Source organism: Poecilia reticulata, chromosome 19 (genome assembly GCF_904066995.2).
Source record: "Poecilia reticulata chromosome 19, P_reticulata-male-v2, whole genome shotgun sequence".
Taxonomy (NCBI): Eukaryota; Metazoa; Chordata; class Actinopteri; order Cyprinodontiformes; family Poeciliidae; genus Poecilia; species Poecilia reticulata.
The window spans coordinates 13948826-13968276 of record NC_088848.1 but is presented as its reverse complement, the minus strand read 5'-3'; the positions used below and the strand labels follow the sequence as shown (position 1 = coordinate 13968276).

At 40.2% G+C, this 19451-nt stretch overlaps 3 protein-coding genes across 5 annotated transcripts in view; 2 read left to right on the top strand and 1 right to left on the bottom strand.

The window, feature by feature from the left end:
- The first annotated feature begins 415 nt into the window (after nt 1–415).
- Nucleotides 416–2306, top strand: LOC103481676 (peroxiredoxin-like 2A). The gene is made up of 5 exons (XM_008437315.2): nt 416–726; nt 847–938; nt 1400–1540; nt 1739–1903; nt 1987–2306. Exons 1-5 carry the CDS (start codon nt 576–578, stop codon nt 2074–2076), a joined length of 639 nt encoding a protein of 212 aa, XP_008435537.2. The 5' UTR covers nt 416–575; the 3' UTR covers nt 2077–2306.
- A 305-nt stretch (nt 2307–2611) lies between these two features.
- Nucleotides 2612–15612, top strand: LOC103481839 (PDZ domain-containing protein 7). Of its 2 annotated transcripts, XM_081600907.1 has the most exons (17): nt 2612–3433; nt 4187–4416; nt 5044–5181; nt 5264–5438; nt 5529–5705; nt 6064–6211; nt 7259–7319; nt 7609–7786; nt 8658–8884; nt 9358–9519; nt 10498–10613; nt 11000–11091; nt 11424–11515; nt 12390–12461; nt 13059–13664; nt 14185–14285; nt 15311–15612. In XM_081600907.1, exons 2-17 carry the CDS (start codon nt 4254–4256, stop codon nt 15452–15454), a joined length of 2652 nt encoding a protein of 883 aa, XP_081457033.1. In that variant the 5' UTR covers nt 2612–3433; nt 4187–4253; the 3' UTR covers nt 15455–15612. The 2 variants fall into 2 exon arrangements, with proteins under 2 accessions (XP_081457033.1, XP_081457034.1); XM_081600908.1 differs by having other exon boundaries at nt 2612–4416.
- A 139-nt stretch (nt 15613–15751) lies between these two features.
- LOC103481675 (leucine zipper tumor suppressor 2) overlaps nt 15752–19451 on the bottom strand; it is a 28080-nt gene continuing 24380 nt past the window's right edge. For both annotated transcript variants that reach the window (XM_081600909.1, XM_008437314.3), the window contains 2 exons: nt 19040–19186; nt 15752–18652 (listed from right to left, as the gene is read on the bottom strand). In XM_081600909.1, the coding sequence (XP_081457035.1) occupies nt 17945–18652; nt 19040–19186 (855 nt within the window). In that variant the 3' untranslated portion in view covers nt 15752–17944. The remainder of the gene's footprint in view (nt 18653–19039; nt 19187–19451) is intronic.

Sequence of the window (19451 nt, the reverse complement as noted above, 5' to 3'; positions counted from 1 at the left end):
ATCAGCCAAGATCATAAATTCGTATGGAAATATAAAGGTTTGTGATTCAACGTTACCCGAGGAAAGGCACCAAGAGGTGTTCTTTTGCAAACCATTTGGGCATTTGGTTCTGGACTTATATTCCCATATGGTGCCCGGTAAGTAATGTCAATCATCTAACAATAATGCGCACGCCTGGGTATATTTAGTTTTATAATATCTCTTTTTGTTTTATAATAGGCCTATCGAAGCAAAAATCTGCCAAAGTTCACAGCAGATTTGGGAAATCTGGCGTTTCACAAATGTGACTCTGCATTTTCTAACAACCTTTGAACTGGAGGAGGGTGAACTGCATAACGATGACTGTTTCTTAATATCTTAATCTATTTTTTTTCCGGATGCGCAGTAGTCCTGCGGATCGTTAAATCGGAACGCAGCTGCAGCTAATCTGACACTGATCAGATTCTGGGTCCAACAGAAAAGGGGGCTGGCTCTTTGGGCTGCAGTGTGGAGGATCAAATCGAGCTGTAGTTTAAATGCGCTCCCAGTCGTGGTCCGTTTAAAGTAGAGTAAATGCAGTGAGGGGAAACAGGAAAATGGCTATGGCACTTATTGGAGACACGGTGGCCACCGTGAGTGGCCTCGTCACGGGAGTTTTGAACTTTTTCACGGACTTCTTTCTTACTCCACCCCTGAAAGCGACTCTGATGTTCTTGGAGGAAGCTGAGCTTAAAACCCTGAAAGGAGGTAGGTCTGAACTTAAACATAAACTTTAAAAAAAACATTAAAAGAAACCATTGTGCTTCTGGGCCGCGTGACTTAATCTCTTGCTCAAGTCATGCACTTCAAACTCTTTTCTTTCCTCAGAAATAAAGACGTTCAAGGCCAAAACGCTGTGGGAAAAGTCTGGAGCGGTAGTCATGGCAGTGCGGCGGCCCGGGTGATTTTTGTGCAGAGAGGTAATGTTGCAATCTATCCAGGCGCCATCTATAATCCACAAACTGTTCACCCTGACATACAACTCCCTTTATTAAATATTCCTCCCTTCCTGAATCCCATTTTCTTTCTTTCCAACCACAAATTTTCTCACAGTATGTGTAGTAGGTTTTGTCGTACACTGCAATAAATTCTTGACCAAGAAAGTTCAAATTTTATTCTGGGAATCCTCAAACATTGTTCCCATTATTTTTCCTCTTGTAGAAAAGGAGATTATAGTTCAATCCCTGGTCCCCAAACTGAGCCAAGGGAAAATCTAGGCTGCTTTTGCAACCTACTCTAATCAGAGTTTTTAAGAATGTTTTCTATGCTCATTTTCTTCAAATTTTTGAAGATTTTTATTATTTTAAAGATCCTGGGACACAAACTGCTTTAAAGTATAAACATTTATTTTTAAAAAATTTTCTCTTCACTGTTCCAACAGGAGGCTGCAGAGCTGTCCTCTCTGAAACCCCAGCTGGACAAGCTGGGGGTCCCTCTGTATGCTGTGGTGAAGGAGGATGTGGGAACCGAGGTTCAGAATTTCCGACCATACTTCAAGGGGGAGATTTTCTTGGATGAAAAAGTTGAGGCTTTTTTTTTTTTTTTTTTGAATAAATTGACACATTGTTTAGCCAGTTTGCCTTGGAGAGAAAAATGATCAGTGGAATCCTCCTTCAGGCCAGACTCTGCCTTACCAGTGTGTTCTATAAACATTGAGCTCATTGTTTGTAATAAATCTTAAGTTTGCATGACTGACTGACAAATCCTACTTCTCTTGCAGAGGAGGTTTTATGGGCCCCGTGAGCGGAAGATGGGACTTCTGGCTTTCATGCGTTTAGGAGTCTGGTTGAGTGGAGTGAGGGCCTTCAGAAAGGGCTTCATTGGAAACGTTTTGGGGGAAGGCTTTGTCCTGGGTGGGGTGTTTGTCATCGGACGAGGCAAGCAGGTAAATCTTAATTTGAATAAGAATTGACATAAAATGTATTTGTATAGATTTGATCTGTCAAACTTGTATTTATCCTCCTGCAGGGAATATTACTGGAGCACCGAGAGAAGGAGTTTGGCGATAAAGTCAACATTTCAGATGTCCTCGAAGCAGTCAGAAAAATACCACAGTAAAACGTAGTACAATTTTAGATGTGCAGCAAGGTTTGTCTCTGGGACATGAGGATTTCATTGTGTATGACTGATCGCGAAACTTTGGGTGTGTTCATGATGGTCTGTTTTTAAACTCGACAGGGCAAGCAGACTTGATGTTTAACACAAAGTTCTGTGTATGTTGTACTGCAGAGCAACTCTTTAACCAGAGACTGACCTTTCAGAACAATAAAGCATCTTGTTATCCTCTGGTTTGGTTTGTCTCCGTCTATGTAAAAGGTGTACAAATAAACCTGTTTTGAGATTCAAAACGGGTTTTCCAACAGTAATTAATACCATAATTACTGTTGGATGTTTTTAACATTGCAGTGACTTACTGTGCATAAATGGTCTCACCCTGGGCTGTTATAATGCAGTCAGCTGACTAAAGTATGGCTGCAAAGGGTTTTTTTTTTTTTTTTTTTTTCTCTCCTCTCCAAAGCTACTCAAGCGAGTGTAACTTTTAAGTCTTCACTCCGGTTCTTTTTCTGGCTTAATTGTTTAAGCCTCACTATTAAAAAAGTTGTACTAAATGTGCGCGACGGGGCTTAACTTTTGCACAATATTTTTGAAAATAAAAAATGGGTATAATTTCAATGTGATGCAGGCAAACTTGTAAGGAGGTGTCAATCGCCATGCCAGTCAGCCAATCAGACATCTTTGTTTGCTAACGATCCAGCCAGTGACGGTCACTTCGATATGGCGTTTCGTGAGTTCGAGGTGAATAACGCGTTTCGCACAAACGGGTGTGCAAGCTGTTTGCGAGTTTTGTTTTTCTCGACCACTGTGGGATGATTTAACGGACGTTTTTATTATTCGTGCTTATCAAGTTGGATTAATACAGAACGGGAGAGACTTCTCCTGTATCGGTTTCGTTCTGAACCTGAAACGCAAATGTTTGGTAAGTTATAGTCTTCGTCTCAGAACTTCGCATATTTAGCGAACATTTTTTTAGTCATGTAGTCTACACGATATCTAGGAAATGCGTTTTTAAAAAAAATTTAAAAAAACGCAATATAACCTATTTTTACAATGATGGATTAAATTTCGTTGGCGCAGCCGCAGTTTAAAGTTGCGCTGTCCAGGGTCCTGGAGTCCCTCCAGAGCTCCAGGGAACCCCAAAGTGACGACGTGTGGACGGACTCTTACGTTTAGTGACACATAACTATGGAGACGGCATGTGACTTCCTGGCTGTAGGGGATCAAGTCTGCCTTGGATAACCCCACGAAATCCTATTTCTGAGCTCACCTGCTTGCAGCTAAAACCCTCTGTGACTCAGTTTTGTGATGGGAAGCGATCTGAGGAAGCTTGAGGACAGCGGGACCGATGGGGTGTGAGGTAAATGTGTTTGCTTTGTTGTTTGAAAGTTCAGACAGGTGAGGGAGATGCAACATGGAGCGGAATGGACTGAAGTGTGACTCCAGGGAGACAAAGAATCAAATATGTCAGAGAACAACCTACATGAGTGAGTCTAGATTAAGAAATATCACACAAAAACCTGGACAGGCATCTCAGTAGACTGAAGTGTTGGTATAAGTTAAAGTTATTCAAAAAGTGAGGCTTGTATTGTACAGTTTAGGTACCCAGAGTTGACATTCTTGTCTGTTGTGGTGACTACAGTTTACAGATAAAGAACAATAAGTCTAGCAGTAAGCAAAGTAGAATAACAAATAGATTTAATACAGAAGTGTTATTGTAATCCATAAAATTATAGCACCCTTTAAAACAGAAAAAGAAAAAAACTGCCATTAAGAATTTGGCTGTTCAAAACACTGTATTTAATCATGTTAATGGAAGGGTTAGAGCAAAAACAAAACTTATAAAAATGGCTGAAATTGTCACATTATGTGTTATATGTTTAGTAATTCATGCCCAACCAAGTATTGGCTTTCTATACTGTGAAGTATATGAACATACCTTTCAGTAGTCCCACTTCCATGTGCTAAAAATCTGTTTGTCTTATCTAACATTTTAGTGCTCTGAGAAGCGGAATTTAATCAGCAAAATAAACAGAAGAGAATCAGTTTAGGGAAGCTGGAGATGAGTCTCACTTAAAAAAAAAATGTAATTACTCAAATTGATTCCCTTTAGACTCGTTCACCTGGAGCTGACTGGCTGGGGGAGTGTGTGTGTGTGAAAGGAGAACCATCCAGCCCCCATGGCTTCCTCGTCAGATCCGTCCCGCAGGGAAAAGGGTCCAGCGACACAAGGTTCGCACACGGCAACACGCAACCTCTTACGAAAGAAGGAACAGCGTCGCCGTGGAATCCGATCCTCCTCGCCCATGGGTCGGGTCATCCTCATCAACTCTCCTGTAGATGGTAGGAAGCAGCTGCGAGTCACAGTGAGCCGTAAACGCAGTACCGGCCTGATTCATAATGTGCTTTGGTATAACAACTACAATCCCCATAACTATATATCGTATTAAAGTGTTAATCAAAATGCTTTGAATATAAATTGGAAATTGATGACAAATACTTTAAAGTCTCAAGTCTGCATTTATTTAGTGCCTAGCAAGCTTAATTATGCCCCTCCAACTTTTCCATTTCTCATTATAATCAAAAATTTGGTCACAGTTTTTTTTTTTTTTCTAAAACCCATTACATATAAAAATTTGAAAATTAGTTCTCTCAAATCAATAATCAGGTGTGTGTGTCTGCATCAACTGTGGACACGTCAAGACTGAAATTTCTGCTCATTTTTCTTTGCAGAGGGTCAATTTTCAAGTCTTTCCTCAGATTCTTAATCAGACTTAGGTCTACACTTTGGACCGTTCTATCACAGAAATATTCTTTAATTCTTTTTGCAGTAATGATGTTCTTTACATTTTCAGATGAATGATTATTCTTTACATGTCCCTGGAAGGAAGCTCACATTAATTCAAGCGAGATCAGCTGAGATTACAGATTTTGCCTTTGTATCTCAGATTCCTCCTGATGTCCTTTTAGGTGGAGATGACAGTGAAGACCTCCACACAGTCACAGTGGATAAGAGTGTGGACGGGAAGCTCGGCTTCAGCGTGCGTGGTGGCTCGGAGCACGGCCTCAGCATTTTCGTCAGTAAGGTGGAGGACGACAGCACGGCGCGTGAGTGGTGGTCTTAGAAATACGGCCGCCGCTGTTGCGTTTCGTTATGTTTTGTGCGCCAATCTTCTGTTTTTGTTTGCAGAGGAGGCGGGCCTGCAGGTCGGAGATAAGCTGGTGGAGGTGAACGGCGTCAGCCTGGAGAGCATTACCATGAGCAGCGCCGTGAAGGTGCTGACGGGCAACAACAGGCTAAGGATGGTGGTGAGGCGAGTGGGGAAAGTTCCCGGCATCCGCTACTCGAAGGAGAAGACTACCTGGTGAATTTTTACCATTAAAGTGAGTTTATGCTTTTCTGTTTTTCCTACTTCTGTTTTTAAAATCATCTGGGCGCGATGCTCGTCTTCTAGGGTGGACCTGGTCCATAGGCGGATGGTGGTGGAGGAAAGCGGGCGGACACCTTCAGAAGCCAGTTCTGACAGCGCTCTGCAGAGGATCGTCCACCTTTACACCACCTCTGACGACTACTGTCTCGGCTTTAACATACGAGGGGGGAAGGAGTTTGGTCTCGGCATCTATGTCTCCAAGTAGGTTCAACATTCATTCACTACATAGGAAGGATAAAGGCTCATACATCCTCTTTCTACACAAACCTATAATAGTACGTTGTTTTATGCAACATGGAATTGCATCTCAATAAATCAGAATATCATTTAAAACATTGTAATCATTAAATGTTTACATTTTTTTTTTACATCTACAGATTCATTTCTGGGGGGTTTGTTTAATTTGGGGATTATGGGTTTTAGTAGATGAAAATTTAATTTCAATTCCAAGTAAAATGTTATTAGAAAGTACATCAATGCACCCTCACAGTTGAACAATTTTTCTTTTCTTTTTTTTTTCTTTTTCACGTTTTTGGTTCTTGGTGTGTTAATGTCTCAGATTGGATCCAGGCGGTTTGGCCGAGCAGAACGGGATTAAGATTGGAGACCAGATTCTGGCTGCCAATGGAGTGAGCTTTCAGGACATCAGCCACAGCAGCGCTGTGGAGGTGCTGAAGAGCCACACACACATCATGCTCACTATTAAGGTGACAATTTGTCTTTCTTTTAAGTTATTATTTCTACCTTACTCTAACCTGATGCTGAGATGTATCTTGTTCATATATGCAATGTTGGTCTTTCACATGTAATCCCAATAAAACGTTACAGCTTTCGCAGTTGTATTGTGACAAAATGTGGAAACATCAAAAAGTGTAGCAATGCCATAATGGTCTGCATAAGCTATTATCTTTAAAAATTATCTGGATTACGATAGCAAGTTTTTTTTAACTTTTTTTTTTTTGTCACTACTGGCCTTTATTTATTAGTAGTTTGAGAAGAACAGAGAGAGAAGGAGATGACTTGCAATAAATGTCCACTACACTATCACTGTAGAACAGTTCTCTACAGAAAGCTTAAATAGACTTAAAGGAAAGTTTACACAAGTTATGTTCAGCCAATCATTGGTTAATCACATGAAAAATCCCCAGACCTTAACAAAACAGGCTTAACCTTTGATATTAAAGAAGAATGGCGTAAAGAAAAAGACATGTACTCTTCAGGGACAATTGCTGTTAAGCTGAAGAGGCTGGATTGTATTCCACCCTGACTCTTCATTATTGGAAAGCGCCCTGGCTCTTTCGTTGTCTCCACGCCTAACTGACCTGTATGCATTAACTTTCTGACCTACTGCCTGCCTCTCCTCTTCAATTCGCACACGAGCAAACATGTCTCGCCTCTTCGGTGTGGTCTTTCGGGCCTGTTTTGTGGCCAAGGCTGACAGCTGGCATGCAGTCACAATATTCCTCCCTCACTTTGCACGTTGGAGGTTGGGTTTCGCTCCGTGAACAAAAAAAAAACAAACCCGGCCCCGTGCATTATTCACCAAGCAGCCAGGATCAGGTGCTGATAAAAAGCTTAGCCTGTGTTTTGTGTAACTTTTGTTGCTTTGGTCTGTGGAAGCTATCTCTGTGGAATTAGAGAGCATCCAAGCTATCAGAGATTACTAGAAAGCTAGGAGAAAAATTAACTTTTTTTTTTTTTAGGTTTTTTTTGTCTGAATATTTACGTTGATATCTCTGTGCATATCTCCACAGGAAGCAGGGAGGTACCCTGCTTATAAAGAAATGGTGGCAGAATATAGGTGGTTGAATAAATGTAGGTATTTTTATTTTCTTTTTGTCTTATCTAAAATAAACTTTTATACCTGGTTTCAAAGTATTAGCACTCACTAACCTGACCTCTCACTGTTTTGGTAGTTATTTTTCTACGTAGCAAATTATTCACCAGTAGGTGTAGTAGAGTAACAGAAAACCAGCAGACCCGACAGTAACACATGCTGCTGATGTGCTTGAATCAACAGTTAAAATGGCAAAGCTTAAAATCAGATAGTTTGAACAAAGTTGTATACTACATCACATAAATTGTTTTGTTTTTTTTTCTTCAGTGGCCAATGATACTCAGCCATCTTCCTCCCAGGCTTCAGACTCCAACTCTTCAACCTCCTCTCTGTCATCTGGGACCCCGGTCAGCTCCCTGAGCGGCCTGTCGCAAGTCATGTTTCCGCCCAGCCTGCCGTTCGGTTCAGACATGGTGGACGTTTGCATCTCCACTGAGGACTTGAGGTCAGACTTGCTTGCTTTATTTTAACCAATTTTTTTTTTTTTTTTTTTTTTTTTAAGATTGCAAACATTCCTCTTGCTCTTAGCTATAATCAACTTTGACATTTTACATAAAAATCAAAAATCTGTGGCCTGCATTTCCCTCTGATAGCTCTACTTAATAAAAGTCACTGTTATCAATTGGCTTCGGGTTAATCACAATTAGAGAATAAAGCATTATTGGTCTTCTAGGATTTTATATCACTTAGATCACCTTGTTTAAAGTTAAAATAGCACACCAGTGGAGTTTTACTTTTCCTGAGCAGGAGCATGTAAACAAATAAAACTGGACCTAACACAAACCCTTGTGGAATACCTTTATGGACTCTGGTGACAGTGGAATGTCATCTGTCAGATATTATTGATTTCTACTGTCTTTAAGTGGCCAAAGATTTTCACTGACAAAGAATAATACAAACCCAGTCTGTATTAGTTTTGACTTAAGAACTGTTAGAAGGGAGCTATACTCAACGAAAAGGAGGATGCATATCATGTCCATAAATGTAAATTGGCAACATTTGTAACTGTAGGTATTTAAAACAATTTGAGACAAAGAGTCTCAAATTTGTAGTAATTAGTAATATACTGAATCTTAGTATTTGTATTTAATGTATTTGAAAATGTTTACTTGTTTCCTTTTAGGAAAGTTTGTTTCGGCAGCAGCATTTATTCATAAAGTAATTTAAAGTACTTTATAGACAAACTTAAATAAAAAGGAATAAGGAAAAATTCTAAAAAAATAAAAAAAGAAGAAAAGAAGGAAATGACTTTTACTAGTAGAGACTACCAGGGAACAAGACAAAAATTACTGGACTATGTATTTCTTTATGCCTAGGTCTGAGTCTGAACTAACAGATTCCGCCATGCAGACAGACTTTTCCTCTCAGAGAATGGAAACGGACACCACCCGCAGCCTGGGACCAACCATGCTGCTCAGAGACACGGCGATCCGTGGAGAGGAGAGCAGGAGGTGGAAGGAATCTCCCAAAACAGCCGTGCTGCTGGCGCTCAGCAGACCGAGTCGACCAATCAGCAGGTCGCAGAGCCAGGTCACTGTAGCAGGTCGGTCTGCATAAAAAAAAAAAAAAGGTTAAAAAAGTTCCTACACAGGTGTAGGACTTATAGAAATTCACAAAAAGTATTTATAACCCTTAGGTTTATAACAATCTTAAAACCTAAATTGATAATCAAAACAAATAGTTGTCTGTCATCTTTTGTCACTTTACAACCATAAACTTTATTGTATCTAGTTGGTATTTCATGCAGTCAGCCAACACAAAGTAGTGCATAGTTTTGCAGTAGAATAAAAATTATGCAAGGTTTTTACAATTGAAAACCTTAAAAGTGCAGAGCATATTTCCATTCATTTCCACTGAGTCAATACTAGAACTATGGTTTTCATCCAAGACTGCACTTTATAAAATTGTCTGTCACATATTATTCTGAAATTCACCAAAGTTTGTGCATTTTAACTTGACAAACGTGGAAAAACTTTAAGCCACTGTAACACAATTTCTGTTTGTGCCCCATTGCAGAGATCAATCAGAAGAAAGACAAGAAGAAGCAGAAAGAGAAGCAAGCAGAGGAGAAAAGCACTCTGCAGCGCTCAAAGACCTTTGTTAACCTGCTGTTCAAAGGAGGGCGCAAGAGAGACGCCTCCGGTGGGCGCTCCAAATCACCATTCAGAGAAAGCAAAGGTAGCTGATCTTCCATGTATTTACATCTTTTTATGTTGACAAAAAAACTTCCCCTCTGGCTCGCCCTTGAAAGATGTTGCAAGGAAGCTAAACACAGCTTGGCCAGGACTTTTGATTTAAAATACATTGTTCTGGTAAATCAGAAGTCCATTTTTTCCCCCTCTGCTAAAAACAAGCTGATTGCTTGTTATTTCTGTAAAGTTTGGTCTCCTGTCATGTTTTAATTCTTTTTCTCAAACAAAATGAGCCGTGTTTTCTTTCGGACACGAGTTGATTTTGGCCCCGACATTCAGTCAGTTAAACTTCACATATAAACTGATCTTCCTGAAAAGTCAGAAACGTTTGTTTTATTGTGCAATACGTTTCCACGTATTGCACAGCATGTTGTGTAATATTTTATTGTGCATGAAGTCTCTTCTCTTCCAAATTAAATTACAATAATTATGTTAACTAATATTCCAAATGTAGCATTTTTGTAATGCTTCAGGCACTTTGAATTAATTTCTACATTTAATTCCAATGTAAAAAAAAAATTTAATAAAAATCTTAAAACCTAAAGGATAATCAAAACAAATATTTGTTTTACCTGGTTACGTCAAGGAATAAATAAATAAATAAATGAAATTATAAAAATTTGGGGGCAGAATAAAATGCGGTACATAAAAGCATATAAATGTACTTCCCTGAACAGAGGGTGCCAAACATCCATTGACTGCATATTAATAAAATCAATAGAAAACTTGTTTAATTCAGACAAACAAAGATAAGGAATATTTTATGTCTACGTTTTCTAATGTTGCTCTGGAGAGCTCGGGGGAACTGGCCATGACCACAAACTCCATAGTCAGTCAGGAGCTACATCATGTTGAACTTTATTTCTTTTTGTCGTGGACATTTTTTAAAAATATTTTCTGTCTTATATTCTGCTAAAGTCTCAAATTAGGACTTAATGTCAACTTTTACTGTGCTGCATTTTAGAGGGACGAAGTGTCAGTGTGATGCCAAACTCAGAGATGCTTGGCGTGGTGGAGGACATGGCCCGAAGGCTGCTGACGGAGGAGGAGGTGTCTGCTGTGATGACGGCATGCCAAATGGTGTGAGAGGCACTGAAACAGAAATGTGGCCTGAAGGCAATTAGCTGTTGTTGCAAGTAATGGTATAGTAGCACTCTGCGCTTCTCTCTTTGGTAGTTTATCATCCTAGTCGATGTAATATTCAAATCCATCCAATACAGAGTGTCTGTAATGGAGGGATTTCTTTGATGTTTGCCACAATCTTCAAAATCAACAGAAATGCTCAAAATACATAATCCTGTATGTTATAAACCCGAGCAGTTTTCAACTGAATAATACATTTTATCCTTAAATACTGCAGCTTATTGATGATATTCTTATCAATTCACACTAAATACCTCACTGGTATTGCAAAAACAGAAACAACAAAAACAACCCATACTAAATATCAGATTTTGTTCACCCAGTATACAACAGAGAGGTCAGTGGAGAACTTGATACGCCACCTGCTGGTTGTGCTGGACCGACCTGAAAAGCTGCTGCTTCTGAGGGAAGTCAGGTACGGAAGAGGAACTGGTAACATGGGGGGTGTTTTTTGCTTGCAGCCCTGTGATCATCACATACTTCTTCCAATTTATTTCTAAGTATACGAGATTTATTAGCTTAGAAAACTCTGAAATAAAATATCAATGAAGATTTTTTATGCTAAAGTCTATAAACTTAAATTCTCCTATGATATAAGTGAATAAATCTTGCAAGAGAAATTATATAAATTGAAGACTTAAGGACTTTCTTGATAATCTCGATGTGCATCTTACACAATATTTAAAGATGATGTAACCCGTTACAGGAAGTGACACATTGATTTTTTCCCCCCATTTTGGTGTTCAGGCTTGTGCTTTCGCCATCCGATCTGAGTGTTTTCAACAACATGGTGACCGCTGTTGAAGCTGAAGCCTACGACCTCCTCAAATATCGGTCAGGTGTGTATTTTAAATGACCAAAAGATGCACTGCAGAGCTATTCAGATGTTTTAGTTCGCTTCAGTTTCTTTCATACCAATATCCTTTTCAAAATAATCACAAAACATGTAGTGACAAAAATCCCATCCCGTCCCATTTATTTACCTTCTTCTAAAACTAATTTAAATAATGAATTAGTCCAAATGCTGCCTTATTCTCTGAGGTATACAGTGTCTTGCAAAAGTATTCATATCCCTTGAATTTTGTCACATATACCAGCATAAATACTAGCATTCTCTGAAAGAGACAAATCCTTTAGAGAACATTGGTGAACAAACAACATTATAAAGACCAAAGAACTCAGCAAACAGGTTAAGGGTGAAGATATAAAGATGTTTAAAACAGAGTTATATTGTATATATAGCCACACAAAATAAAATTGTGCTGATGAGAAGTGAAGAGAAGAAAACTAAAAAAAAAACGTGGGTCAATCACAATATTATAATGACAATTTTTAACACCACTTTGAGTTCAAGTGTTTGTCAACACTAAAATAAAAATAATTATACATTTGATCCAACTGGCAAGTATGTTTGTATTATTAGAAATACTGATAATGTGATGACTATAGACTGTGCCAGGCAGCTCTAGTTTAAAAGCAGAGATGGAGAAAACTGATCAGAATTGATATATTTAGCTGAAATCAGGGGAAAAAGCCTGGAAGGAAACTAGGAAATGCTGCAAATGATTTGAGACAATGACCCTAAACATATAGCCAGAGCTACAATTAATTGGTTACTTTCATTATGAAGAAATGTACAATCATGTATTTTTTTATTTAGAATAGCCTTGATCAAGAACTATGCAAAGATCTCTTCTTTTCTCTGCACTGTAGTCAGAACTCCTCCTCTCCGCTCCCCCATTTGTGGTCGAGCCCCCAAACGGCGCCTCATCACACCCATCCCAGGTCAGTACCTGTACCTCAATATTTGTATGTCTCTTTCTTTGTTTCTTTCTTTTAAAAAAAACTAACAAAAAAAAACATTACCAGTTGTGGTGTTCTCTAAGAAACATCTGGTTTAAATCTCTTGTTTTTTATTTACTCTCCAGAGGCCTTAAAGTCCTTCTGTTTTTCCCACATTATTTTTTAAAGCTACTTCATATTGAAATATTCATATGAAATAATTACATTTTGGAGTGTTTGGTAAATATTTGTACCTATTGTAACATTTTTCTATATACTTGGATACCAAAACTGTTGGGTTTTCAACTCTTTAAAGGTAAAGGTTTTTGTTTTAAGAAAACTCCTTTACACACAGAAGTTTTATCTCACACATTCATCGTTGTCCAGTATCAACAGCAGTACGTATTTTTCACTCTAAGGTGCCAGGTTTAATGATGCCAAAAATGAACATATTAGAAATATGCAGCCATACTTATTCAGTATGATCGATTTTTGCTCGTTGTTTGTATTGTTCTTTGTCTCACTCATATTTTTTCCTTGTTGCAACTTAGTTTTTGCTCTTTCTAATCTGTGAAACTAATATTTTCATGCTCTCTCCAGATTATAGGGGTGGCTTTGAGCTCCACAGTGCTGAGGAGGTGGAAAAAGAGAGCCACCTGCTGGAGGAACTGGAGAAGCTCAGCCTGACTGGCTCTCAGGGATCCAGGGGGAGAACGAAGACCTCGAGTTCTTTCTCAGCTCTTCTGGACATACCTGTGGATGGATATAAGCCAGAGTCCAGAAGCATCAGATCCCGCTCTGCTGGTCCCTTGCTCCCCAACTGGCTGCTGGCCCACAGCAGTGACTCCCCGCCTCCTCTACGTACAGACATTGGCACCGTTCGCTCCGTCCACTTTGACGAGGCTTCTCTGCGCTCACCTTCAGATATGGTGGAGACAAACTCTGAGAGGGGAAGGACTTTTTTCAGGAACAGCCACTCTCAGGGCAGGAGGGAGAGAAGTGCAGAAAGGAGTAAGAACGGTGCGTTCACCGTGCAGAGTGCGAACCGCAGGAGTCGACCCTTGCTGTCGCAGGTGTTTGGTACGAGTCAGGAGCGACAGATGAATGGTCATCGGGCTTCCTCGGAGAACAGGCTCAAAGGTACCGAGCCTGAACAGGAGCATCGACTGAAGACGGTCAGCATCTCCAAGACCAAACAGTCTCTGGGTAAATAACTTTTAAATTATATCCATGCACTGAAATACACTTGAAAAGGACTTTTGCATGAATTATTGCATTAACACAACATAGCATGCAGGTGATCAGCTTGTGCCTCGGCTGAGATGTTCAGAAAGCCCAGGTAGTTTGTCGGTTTTATTGTGTCTTTATTTCAGCTTTCCATTACTGAGCTTTAGCAGTATTTTGTGGAAAATGTAAGTGAGGTATACATGACAATTTGAATTTTCTTAGAAACTTAAACTCGGGTTTTTAAATTAACTACGAGCCATAATCGTCGCATTTAAGAGCTTGCTCTGGATTTAGCAAATCTACCTTATAGGTTTCATCTTTTGCATTTTAATCAATGAAATAAACACCTTCTAATTTACCAACATGCACCTGTGTACACACATTATACATATGGTGTTTGCATGTCCGTCAGTGAGCTTACGTAAGCATCGAGCTTTTTGTTTTCCTATTTAAATCAGTTGCTGCAAAAACATGTCACTACAGCCACTAACTCCTACAGGCATCAGCATTTCCGGTGGGATCGAGTCAAAGGTTCAGCCAACTGTGAAGATCGAGAAGATCTTTCCTGGAGGAGCCGCCTCCATGTGCGAGGTGCTCAAGGTAAAGTGACAAGAATTTTAGGATCGTCGGGTCCTGTCATCTTGATCATACTGTTCATAGTTTCAGTACTTTGCGGCAGCATACAAACATAAGTAACAAATGTGCTCAAATTTGAATTTGCTAAATGGTATTTATTTTTTTCTTCCCAAATCTGCTTTTGCCAGTTATCTCTTGGCTTGTGAACACTTCGCTGGTTACTAAGTTGATGAATAGTCACCAAGTACTCTTGTAAAAAGAAATCGAGCAGTTGCTGCAGATGTGCCTGCTCTCTTTTCACCACATCCTACAAGTCGTCTATTGGGTTGAGACATGAAGAAACCAGACTATTAGAGCTTTGTAATAAGGCGTCTTATCCTTATTACAACTATAAAGTGGACTATGAAGAGATGGACACAGTCAGCAGTAATACCTGGAGGTACCTCATTTATTAAGCTGGGATGCTTAAGTGACAGTCGATTGGTACTGAGGGGCCCAAAGTGTTCTAAGAAAACATCCCCCACACCACTTTATCTTCACCAGCCTGAATGGTTGATACAGGGTCAGACGGGAGTCGTATTTTGATGATAGTTCTACCACATTCTGTCCTAATCATCTGATCAGACTGGGCAATGTTTTTCCAGTCTGTAAATTGTAGGCTCTGGTTCCTATTATTGACAAGAGTAGCATCAGCATCTGGTGTGATCTACTGCCAGTTCATTTGCTTCATAATTTGTCATGTTGTGCATCTAGCGATTGCATTCCAAGCATTTTGAGTATAATTCAGCAAGGGTTGACTTGCTATCATCTCATACCAGTCTGCTTATTCTCCTCTGATAACGAGGTACTTTTATCCAAACAACTGCTGCTCATTGGATATTTTCTGACTATTCTCTATGAACCAGAGAGATTTGCATGTGGATTCTGATAAACACTGAATGTAGCATGTTTTGTTTTTTTTTTGGTGCCAGACAAGCAGGTCTAACTTACCTAAATACAGCATACCATTTGCATGACTGACTGACCTGAAAAAACTCACTTTGTTCCAGGCTGGATTGGAGTTGGTGTCTGTGGATGGAGTTTCCCTCCAAGGAGTGACCCACCAGCATGCCGTTGACATCATCCGCAAAGCCTTCAGCAACAAGGCCAAAGACCCCATGGTGTTTGTGGTCAAAGTTCCCAAAACCTTCTAAAAAGACAAGTTTGAGCTCAGTTAGTGAGAATTATAGAAACGGTGACTTGCAGACCTGTAGGGACAGAGGTCAGGTATGTCATTTCACCATTAATTTCAAAGAGAGCGACATGCTGCATCACCTTGATGATCATAGGAATTAAGGATTATGAAAAAAAAAAAAAAAAAAAAAAAACATTGTAAAAAGTTTTGTTCTGCTTTTGCAGCTGGATTCACCCATTCAAAGAGACATTTTGAAAAAAAATGTGCTCCTTTTGTTTTTCGCAACCGCTCTGAAGAACACATTTGTACAGTAAAGTAATTTCAGTGCCTTTTAAGCTTTTATGACAGTCTATGGATTTTTCAACCTGCAGAGGGCAGACATGAGCCATTTCAACAAAATCAAGTGTTACAGAAAAACTTCAACTGTCGACCAAAGTAGACCCTACACAACCAGCCCAGAGATGGTTTCAACAAAATACTGACCCTGTCAAAACTTTAAAACATGCGGAATCTGAATAATAATAATAAAAAAAAACATGAACATACTGGAAACTTGATTTTAAATCATATTTTAATTAAAACCACATTGGTTTTGTTCAAGAAATGTACAGCATGAAAATATACATTTAATGTCTTCATACAAATATCGAAGGTTATAAAATTTATAGTGAGGAAACGAACAAAAATTCACACAAACGGTTAAACCAAGCTTTGTATCTGTTGGAGGAAAATAGACATGTTGGACATCGCTTTGGTCTATTCACAGTGGTTATGTTTTTTATTTATGGGGACAGGCAGACGCCTGTGAGAGCAAAAAGACGATATATAAACCCTATTTGCAGAAGATCAGATGAAACGAAAACATTTGGGCTTCTGGTTTATAGGAACTAAAATGTTAAAGATTAGTGGAGGCGAGTAGCCAAATACATTCGTCGGTGCAAGAACTCTCAGTTTCAGGGACGTAATAAACAAATCTAATACGTCACAGCAAAAAAGAGGAAACAACAACTTTTTCCTGATTAAAAGCCGAGGCTTGGTGCTGTAGCATGCTTCTCTTTACTCTTGCTAGAGAACAATGAGCCCTTCGTGTCACCAAGCAGAAGGTTTGCTGAACTCTGCTTACATTTTATCCCGTGCTTTGCCTAAGACTTCACACCTCTACAACTTTTTTCCACATTTTGTCACGTTTCAACCACAAATTTTAATCTATTTTATTAGGGTTTTTTGGTGACAGACGAGCACAATGTTGCACACAAGTGGAAGGCGTATGACGCATGCTTTTAAACATGTTTTACACAATTATTTAAGGACAGCTTTACTCTGATACCCCTAAAAATAATGCAGCGCAACGAATTGCCTTCAGATATCGCCTTCGTTGATGCTGTTCAATTCGTCATTCACACAAAATCCCAATAAAGTCCAGTGACGTTTGTGGTGATGACATGGCAAAATATGGAAGAGTGAACACTTCTGCAAAGCACTGTATCTGATGGTGTGCGATGACCACTGTAATTTCTGCCCGACTCTTTATCTTAACTGACATCCACTCATATTTTCTCATCAGGAAGCAGTTTAGCTTAGCTTGCATATTGGCTTTAAAGATCAAAACAAGCCTGAACAGATTAAACTCAAGTTGGCAGCTGCATATCTCGAGGCCACAGCGATAAAAAGGGAAATCAAACAGGAACATGCATTGAAACCTGCTGCCAGGCTCGTATACCGTAAAGCAAGTGGTGTCATTTAGACCAGTGTAATTTATGCTGCGAAAAAGCCAAAAGAACTTTTGACCATTACCCAGAGGTAACTGGGTAATCTATGGGTGAGATTAGTTTTAAGTTGGAAAGGTGGAAAAGGGAAGCCAGTGCGTCTTTAATGGAAGGTGTCAATGTTACTTACTGTAGGTTTTGTTTCATAATATAGTTCAGAACCTCAATGCTAATTTGTTGCAACAGGAATAGTACAGACTCTTTCAGGGGATTTATGGCTGTCCATGATGTAGTTTAAGTAAAAACAAAAATGATCTGAAATCTGCCACCATCCGGTTTCTCAAAGACGTTAACACCTACATCTTACCATGACACAATGAATCTGTGGTTGACACGTCAAACTGTATCAGTAACTGTGGACAGAGTGGGAGTGCAATGATAAACCCAGAAGGGATATTGCGGTCAGAACCAGGACAGGAGGAGGAGGATGGTGGTGAACGTTGACCGAAGTTACTCACAAACTCCTAAAGGTGCGAAATATCACCAGGACTCGGCCGTCTCATCAGTGCAATGGCAGCCTCTAATGTAGTAGGAGCAGAGAGCCGATGTGGTTAATGACATTTAAAGGTCGACAACTCTCAAGTGCAACAGTAGTCACAGTTGAAGTGTGGAGACACTTGTCTTGTTGTTAGTCACATAAAGAACACAAGATATTGCTTCAGGGGAAGGGAGGTGGGGTGTTAAATGTAGTGCAAATAAAAGAAAAAAAAAAAGGAAAAAAAAAAAAAAGACATCCATGAGGATCAGATTTCTGTTGCAGCAATCTCATCAAAGTTGATCTCGTTGCCGCTGCCCTCGTCCTCCTCTCTGCTCTCCAGTTCCAGGCTGAGCTCCTGCAGGAGCTGCTCCAGCTCTCTGTTCCTGCGATACATCTGCACGTAGTTCTCCTGCAGCTGTTTTTGGTAGCGGATCACTTTGTCCTTCTCCTCCTGCCATATCTGCCTCTCCTCCTCAAAGCCGCCTGCTTGCTGTTCGACCTTCTTGCGTTCGAAGGCCAACTCTGATTTCAAACCTTCCATCTGCGCCCTCATGCCCTGCAGCGCCTCGGCGCTGCTCTGCCGCTGGGCCTTCGCCTCATCGCTTTCGTAGGCGAGCAGGTGCTCCTCGGCTTCCTGGAACACCTGACATTGTCTGTTTCCTGGGCCCTGATTGGCCAGGGTGTCCTTGAGGTGAGCCAGCTCTCCTTCCAAGCGCCCCACCTTTTCTCTGAGCAGCTCCGCCTCGCTCTTTCGACGTTGGAGCTCGTTCTCGCACACCTCCAGCTCCATGGTCCGCGTGCGCGTCGTGCCATGGGCCTCCTGGAGCAGCACCTGAGTGTTGGTGAGTTCGCCGCGAGTCTCTCTGAGCTGACCTCGCAGAGAGACGATCTCGCCCACGCGCTGAGCCAACTCGCTTTGCACCTCCTTCAGCTGCTGCTTCAGCAGGGAGATCTCCCCCGACTTCTGACACACCTGAGAGACGAAAATAGAGCAATGTGCAATCTTGTTTGAAGAAAACCTCAGTATCTCAGAGATATTTTCATTAAATGGTCAGATGAAAATTAACAATTTAGGGTGTTATCACACCCGATAGCCCGGTAGACTTCAATTGGGGACCAAAATTCCAACGTTTGTTACATATGGATGATGCTGCGGCTGCAATAGCAAATTTATTTTCAGGTTTTCGACGCACCTTCACCAGGGATGGCAATAAATCTGAAGGATGCACCCTATAAAAGAGTGACGTGTGCCCGGAAATGCACTCTACATCTCCATTTCTTCATTGTGTTTATTGAGCTCACCATGTGGTTGCATACCAACGTGTTTTAACGCAAAAATGCCCAAGCCTCATCTGCTCACCTCCCACTTGGTCTCCTCCAGCCGAGGCCCCAGCTGAATCTTCTCGTGCTCATAGGATGTGCAGCGCTCCTCCAGCTGCTCCCTCTCCTTTAAGAGTTGAGCAAAGTCCTCCTGCAGCTTCTTCTTCTCCTGCTGGAGCTGATAAACCTAAATAGCATAAAACACACTTTTGAGTTTGTATTTTGGAAAGAAAAAGACAATATTAAAGAGTTCCCACTCTTAAGTCTCACCTTTGTCATCCTATTAGAATGCTAAAGTTTAAATTGTTATCAATGTTTATTAGTCAAAACATTTGAATTTATCGGTTTTGGTTTCTCAAAGTAGCTACTCTGCACTCCGGACATACAGTCCACATTCAATCCTTCCTGTACTTTTAATACTGTCTGTTTTTAAAGACAGAGGGACTCTAAAA

Bases quoted from the DNA above. Each gene is read 5' to 3' on its own strand.
- LOC103481839 (XM_081600907.1), top strand. From the start codon at position 4,254: ATGGCTTCCTCGTCAGATCCGTCCCGCAGGGAAAAGGGTCCAGCGACA. The intron at 13,665-14,184 runs GTAAATAACTTT...TAACTCCTACAG, and splicing joins CAAGACCAAACAGTCTCTGG to GCATCAGCATTTCCGGTGGG. The intron at 14,286-15,310 runs GTAAAGTGACAA...ACTTTGTTCCAG, and splicing joins CCATGTGCGAGGTGCTCAAG to GCTGGATTGGAGTTGGTGTC.